General features: G+C 36.4%; 2 protein-coding genes across 2 annotated transcripts in view; both read left to right on the forward strand.

Annotated features, from left to right (window-relative positions):
• LOC6040091 (insulin-like growth factor-binding protein complex acid labile subunit) overlaps positions 1-3,166 on the forward strand; it is a 439,577-nt gene extending 436,411 nt beyond the window's left edge. Inside the window, exon 4 of the mRNA XM_038252035.1 lies at positions 1,459-3,166. Within this exon, the coding sequence (XP_038107963.1) occupies positions 1,515-3,140 (1,626 nt within the window). The 5' untranslated portion in view covers positions 1,459-1,514 and the 3' untranslated portion in view covers positions 3,141-3,166. The remainder of the gene's footprint in view (positions 1-1,458) is intronic.
• LOC119765954 (homeobox protein B-H1-like) lies at positions 3,141-4,460 on the forward strand (the record flags this gene model as incomplete). Its single annotated transcript, XM_038250237.1, has 1 exon — positions 3,141-4,460. A coding segment is annotated over one exon (630 nt), but the record flags the coding sequence as incomplete, so codon positions are not given.
• Positions 4,461-7,687: the final 3,227 nt, after the last annotated feature.

The following is a 7,687-nucleotide window of genomic DNA, read 5'->3' on the forward strand; positions in this document are numbered from 1 at the left end:
AAAACATAAAACATAAAACATAAAACATAAAACATAAAACATAAAACATAAAACATAAAACATAAAACATAAAACATAAAACATAAAACATAAGACATAAAACATAAAACATAAAACATAAAACATAAAACATAAAACATAAAACATAAAACATAAAACATAAAACATAAAACATAAAACATAAAACATAAAACATAAAACATAAAACATAAAACATAAAACATAAAACATAAAACATAAAACATAAAACATAAAACATAAAACATAAAACATAAAACATAAAATATAAAACATAAAACATAAAACAATTATTTTTGTATTTTTGTATTTTTGTAGTTTTGTATTTTTGTATTTTTGTATTTTTGTATTTTTGTATTTTTATATTTTTGTATTTTTGTATTTTTGTATTTTTGTATTTTTGTATTTTTGTATTTTGTATTTTGTATTTTGTATTTTTGTATTTTTGTATTTTTGTATTTTTGTATTTTTGTATTTTTGTATTTTTGTATTTTTGTATTTTTGTATTTTTGTATTTTTGTATTTTTGTATTTTTGTATTTTTGTATTTTTGTATTTTTGTATTTTGTATTTTTGTATTTTGTATTTTGTATTTTTGTATTTTTGTATTTTTGTATTTTGTATTTTGTATTTTTGTATTTTTGTATTTTTGTATTTTTGTATTTTTGTATTTTGTATTTTTGTATTTTGTATTTTGTATTTTGTATTTTTGTATTTTGTATTTTGTATTTTGTATTTTGTATTTTTGTATTTTGTATTTTGTATTTTGTATTTTGTATTTTGTATTTTGTATTTTGTATTTTTGTATTTTTGTATTTTTGTATTTTTGTATTTTTGTATTTTTGTATTTTTGTATTTTGTATTTTTGTATTTTTGTATTTTGTATTTTTGTATTTTTGTATTTTGTATTTTTGTATTTTTGTATTTTGTATTTTTGTATTTTGTATTTTGTATTTTTGTATTTTTGTATTTTGTATTTTTGTATTTTTGTATTTTGTATTTTTGTATTTTGTATTTTTGTATTTTTGTATTTTTGTATTTTTGTATTTTTGTATTTTGTATTTTGTATTTTTGTATTTTTGTATTTTGTATTTTTGTATTTTTGTATTTTTGTATTTTTGTATTTTTGTATTTTTGTATTTTTGTATTTTTGTATTTTTGTATTTTTGTATTTTTGTGTTTTTGTATTTTTGTATTTTTGTATTTTTGTATTTTTGTATTTTTGTATTTTTGTATTTACTCGGCTGATCTTGTTTAAAAATTTCATTCAATGAATAAATCTTATAAAAGTTTAAAAATGGGGCAATATCTAAACATAACCCTAAGGCACGTCCCTGTCTCCACCTGTTACGATTTCCAACCTTCACTAAACTAATCCAATAAAGCCCAGCTTATCGACACATCGATAATAACTTTTTCTATCTCTCCTTTTCCATTCCAGACTGTAACACCACCCTGGTAGAGGACACCAAAATCGAAAAATAAATCCCTCAAATCATGACACCCCTTGCCATGTACGCGTGCCTGCTGGCCCTGCTATCCCTGCTGGCGGCACCCTCCAGCCAGGCCCTGCTCGCCAACTGCCCGCTCGGTTGCTCCTGCGACGACGACACGCTCGAGGTGATCTGCGGCGAGGGTGGCCTGGACGTGCTGCCGATCGTGCTAAACCCGTCGCTGCAGCGGCTCGTCATCAAGAACAACAAGATCAAGACGATCGACTCGTCGATGCAGTTCTACGCCGAGTTGCGGTTCTTGGACTTGAGCTACAATCATCTGTTTAACATGCCACCGAGGACGTTCGCGTATCAGAAGAAGCTGACGGAGTTGCATTTGAACCACAACAAGGTTGGGTCGATCTCGAACAAGACGTTTTTGGGGTTGGACTCGTTGACGATTTTGAATTTGAGGGGGAACTTCTTGGACGAGCTGTCGGATGGGGTGTTTGGAGGGTTGAAGAAGCTGGAGGAGCTGAACTTGGGACAGAATCGGATTGGGAAGATTGATGCGAAGGCGTTTGAGGGGTTGGTGAACTTGAAGGTGTTGTATCTGGATGATAACACGCTGAGTGCGGTTCCGTCGGCGGCGTTTGGACCGTTGGCGAGTTTGGCGGAACTGTACTTGGGGATCAACTCGTTCAGTGGGGTGCCGAAGGATGCTTTTTTGAGTTTGAGCAAGCTGAGCCGGTTGGATTTGAAGGGAGCGGCGCTGTCGAATGTGACGGGGGAGAGCTTCAACGGGTTGGAGGGGCTGCGGACGCTGGATTTGTCGGACAATCGGTTGAGCCGGATACCGACGGCGGAGCTGGTTGGGATGAATCGGTTGGAGGAGCTGGCGCTGGGGCAGAACGACTTTGATAGCATTCCGACGGGGGCGTTCGCCGGAATGGGGAACTTGAGGAAGATTGACATATCCGGGAGTTTGAAGCTGGCGAGGATTGAGAGTGGCGCGTTTTCGGCGAATGCCAACTTGGAGGAGATTGTGATAGCGTCGAACAAGGCGCTGGCGGAGATTCAGGAGGGAGCGTTGAGTGGATTGCCTCACTTGAGGAAGCTGGTGCTGAAGGACAACGCGTTGACGACTTTGTCAGACGGATTGTTCTCGTGGAACGAGCTGGTGGAGTTGGATCTTTCGGAGAACCCGATCGTCTGCGATTGTCGGATACTGTGGTTGAGGACGATTTTGGTTGCAAAGAGCAACAGCAGCCAGCAGCAGATTCCGGTTATATGCGCTTCACCGGATCGGTTGCGGGAGCAGGCCTTGCAGGCACTGTCTCCGGAGCTGCTTGGGTGCTCCCACGCTGACCCTCGCCAACAGGCGATCATCTGTGCTCTTCTGGTGGCCGCAGCGGCCATCATTACGACGCTAGCCCTGGTGATCTACAAGTGCCGCCGGCGGATACGAGAGGTGGTCAAGGGCGGCTGGGGCAACAGTGCCATCGGCCGAAAGGAACGCGAATACCAGAAGACCTTCTCCGAGGAGGACTACATGGGACGCCACCCGGGTCACCATCCGTGCGGTCCCAACGGCCTCGGGGTGCACACGACCACCCTGAACAACTACCAGATCAACAACCACCACCACCACTCGCACGGCATCCGGCACATCCCGGTGACGGAACTATAGCTAGAGGCTCCCCCTCCACCGCCCCGGAGGGGACCGGCAGTCAACTGCAACGGAACAGCCACCACCTTCCTGCAGCTCAACCAGGAACACCTGACCCAGCCCGGGATGAAGCTGTTCCCGAACTACACCCCACCGATTCCACCCCACAACGACTCGTCCCCCGCCGCCAACCATCACTACCACCAGATCACCTACCAGCAGCACACCCAAACCCTGGCCCCGCTCCGCCTAAACCAGGACCACTTTAGCAACAAAACCAACACCCTCGGCGGCGCAGCCGCCCCCAACGGCCGTCCCAAGTACCAAACCCATCACCACCACCACATCCAAAGCCACCACCCGGCGGCAGAGTTCCAACATCCCGACTCGGATCCGGACCAGCACCCGGAAGAGGAGGAAGAGGTGCTCGGGGACGACCACGAGGAGGACAGCGGCAGCGGGGCGAGCGTTCCGACGGTGTCCCCGACGCCGCCCGAACTCCCCATTCGGAACGGGTTGACCTCGGAAACGGCGGCTTACGCTGTAAATACACTTAATCACATCAACAACAATACGTTGGGTGGGACCGGGGTGACCGGGACTGTTGGGACTGTGGGTGGCGGCCGGAAGACGATGCGGCACTACCATTGATGTGATGGCGCGACAGTGAGTAGTGATTAAGGATGATTTTAGTTTTTTGTACAGAAATAAAGCCTATTCAACGTGATTGTGATTAAATTTCGAGCATTTTTTCGTGTAGACAAAGTGGAATTTGAGGCGTCTTTCCCCCGAAGAATCCCGTTCAAATATTGTTTCAAGCAATTTAAATCAATTAGCTTCCGCGGAACATAAAGAGACGGCGAAGTTGTTTGAGTTTCCAATTTGTCCTGGCGATGTTGGCGCGAGCTGAGGCTGAGGGCTGTTATTCCCTGTTTCCGGGAAGTGTTTTGATATATTGATTAATGCGATGGAATTAGCGCGCACAGGACACCGAACCGGAAGGTCGGCGAGGGGAAGGTGGGATTAGCCCTTCCGGTTTGCTTTGACATCGGCTGTGTTGATTTATGGCATGGAAGGGTGTGGTGAGGATTGTTGTGGATGACAGCTTAGTATGCCTTTAACTTGTTAAAGTTGTGTCCTTATTGAGGTTGAATGCTTCAATGAATCTTTTAAGCTTGATTATCTATTAGATTTTAGAATTAAATTCATGTTATTTTGAATAATTGAACACAACAAAAAAATGATCAGGAAATGGTCAGAAAATTGAGCCAAATTTAGTTGAAAACGCAATTTTGTGCAGCTCACATTGCCTCACCTTTTGACTTCCACAGATCTCCAAAATTCCATTTCAATAAAAACCGAAAAAACTCCGTGCATTTTTTTACGCTTTCCATACGACAAAAAATTTCAATCTTGTCATGGTATCTTGACACACCCTGAACATTGATGTAAGTTCGACAAAGGGCAAAAGGATTCAGGTCCGAACGCGTTTGACACAAGTACGAGCTCGATCGTAAACATTTGTAATTATAAATCGGGACCGCTCGGGACATTGGGGACCAAATTCAATCAAACTTTGGGACAATGCTTATTCAAGGTCAAACATTAAAACGTGTTTTTCTTGGAACGTCAAAAAGTAACGTACGACAAGTTTGCATGACAGCGTCAATTTGTTGTTAGTCAACATTTAAATTCATGAAATTTATAACCACGAATGAAGAGTTGAAATTTCAAGGTACGTTATTGAAAAGCGTACACTAAAACCACGATGGTTTGATACCAACGTTGTCAAATGAACGGGTTCACTTTTTAGTTGGACACCCTTCTCTACACATAGCTCACACTTACTACCAAACGTTTTGTTTGATAGTATGTGTGAGTCCCGCGTAAAAAGTGACAGTTTGTCAGTTCATCACATTTAGTTTGACTTTTTTATTTTGATAATTATGTTTATAATCTTGTGGATAGAGGCAAAGTTCAAAAGTGAGACTGAAATGTTGAAATTGAATTTCAAAAAAAAAAACACACAAATTGCCGGAAAGGATTCAAACGACTCATAATTTAGAATAGATTTTCTAAATTCTCCGATTTTTTGGTACAAAATTCATAATTTTGCACAACATACTCAAAAGAAAACACTTTTTTAAATATTTTTTTTGCATTCCTGAGAAATTATGCCATTCATTATTTTGTGAAAATTCATCCACAATAAAAAAAAATCACCGTCCCATGTTTGAAAACCAACTGGCAAATAATGTTAAATTCAAATTTTGAGAAACATGTGGTAATTTGAAAAAAAAATAGTTTTTATAAGTTTCTCGTTAGAGTTTTAGAAATGTATGTCATGCTGCTGAAAATTCATTTAAAATAAATTATCTTATCGAGTTAAATCTTCATGTTGAAAAAAAAAATTTCGTTGATTTAATTTTACTTTGTTTGGCATTTATTGTGAAAGAATAAAAATTAGAGTATTCATTACTTGATTCTATTTCTGTGCAAAATAGGAATCGTTTCTGACTGAATATTTAGATTTAAAATAGAAACTAAAATAAAAACAGCTTTTCAAGTATTTTGTGAAAGTTATTTATTGTAAAAAAGTTTTGTCACTAGGTTTTTTTTTGTTTTGAATTTTTCTAAAAAAGTGTTTAAATAAGAGATTCTGTAAATACTAGAAAAAAATCAAAACATCATGGATTTCATATTTCAATAATGAAAATGTTGTTAAATGAATAAAAAAAAAATATTTAAAAAAAGCGATAAGTTTGAAAATTAAAAAAAATCATTACGTTTTGATGAAAAAAATCCTTTTGTGGTATTAAACAATGATATTTATCAAAAAAACATTGTTCAACTGGTTAAATTGTGAAATGCATTTTAAATTGTATTCTCCCATTTTGCAAATTTCGATGTTTAAAAATTCCTGATTTTCCAAGAAGGGGGTGACATAAACTGAAAATCATTTGAAACTGCCTAGTTAATCCTGTACTGCCCAAATTTTTTTTTTCGAAGATATTTATTTTTCCTGTGTTTAGGAGGTAATTTTGAGCAATTTTTGTTCTACGGAAAACTTTACTTCTCTTGTTTTATGTTTTTCTTGTTTTATTTTTAGTATTTTAATTTGCATTTAGCTTCTTTAGTTTATGTTTGTTTTTAGGAGTATTTGGCCTATTCTACCACCTAATATAAAAACATTTTGCCTATCTAATTTTTAGAATGGCACCATCATCATTTAAATGTCAAAACAATGCGAAGGACAGTACAAAAATTACTGCATACTTATTTTTACAAAAAATATAGGAAATATTAGGAAAAAAACACAGCCAAAGTTGACATTTTTGATAATTGACAACATTTTTAAAAACATTGGCAAAGTCATATAAAACAAGTTAAACTTCCAACCCTGAAATTTTCCAAAATTTGAAGAGTTCTTCTTTCCAATGTTTTTTAAAGATCAAAAATCGGTTGGAAAATTGATTTTTGGCGATTTTTTAGATCGAAGACCGTCTAAAGGTGGGGTTAGGTTGTAGAAGGTTAAGTGAAAATAAATGACAGTGATCTCAAAAAGGTAATGAAAATGTTTAGAAATTTGTCTTATAATTTATTTTGATTTTCAATTGATTTTGATTTTTACTTGATTCAAACAATTCATAACTTTTTTTTATTTTATTGTATATTATTAATTACACACATGCTAGAAACAAAGTAAGTTCAATGCTAAAACTACAAAAACTTTTCGCAGGCAAGGTATTTAGAGAGTTTTTCGTATATTTTGTAACTACAATGTGGAACCAATTATTTTCCTGTGATTATCAATTGACGAATCATCATCCAAATGAGTGATGAAAAGTTAAAATTGTCAGCACTTACTTTTCTATACAGTTAGGAAATTTGACATATACTTTAATGGCAAATATTATTCTAGCGGAAAATCAAAAAAGTCGCTGAAAAAAATCAAATGCAAAGTTGTTTTTGAAATTACAGAAATTTGTTTATTCAATTGGTTGCGAAGCTAGACTTTTTACTCGTCATATTTTCCCAACAAGTAAACCTTGCTGGATAAAAAATTGTCCGATCTGTGCTGAAAAATATTTTATCTTTTTTGCAAATTGTTGTATAAACATTGTTATTTGGCAAAATATGAATAAAAATCAAGTTTTTCAAGTGAAAAGAGAAATGAGACTAAATTCAAAAGCATACAAACCAGTAAACAACTATCAACCGGGAAAGACGCTCGAATTTTACCACCAAACTACCCCGCGTAATGTGTGCAAACTTTTAAAAAGCAATATCTTCTCGACAAATCTTGATATGAAAAAACACGTGTAAAAACAAGCAAAAACCGACCGTAGAAGTCAATCCGTACTAAAAATCGTGAACGAGCATTTGAATCCTTTGCATGTGAAACTGCGCTACTTTTTTGAAGTAAGAAAAAGAAAATTTGTAAAAAGACTCTAGTTGTTGAAATATGTGTAAATAGTTAGAAACGAAAAACAAGTAAATTAAGAAATCGGAAGTAAAAAATGTGTAAATAAAATGATCGTAAGGCTAGAGATAAAAAAACAGCAACA

This window comes from Culex quinquefasciatus, chromosome 2, assembly GCF_015732765.1.
Source record: "Culex quinquefasciatus strain JHB chromosome 2, VPISU_Cqui_1.0_pri_paternal, whole genome shotgun sequence".
Taxonomy (NCBI): domain Eukaryota; kingdom Metazoa; phylum Arthropoda; class Insecta; order Diptera; family Culicidae; genus Culex; species Culex quinquefasciatus.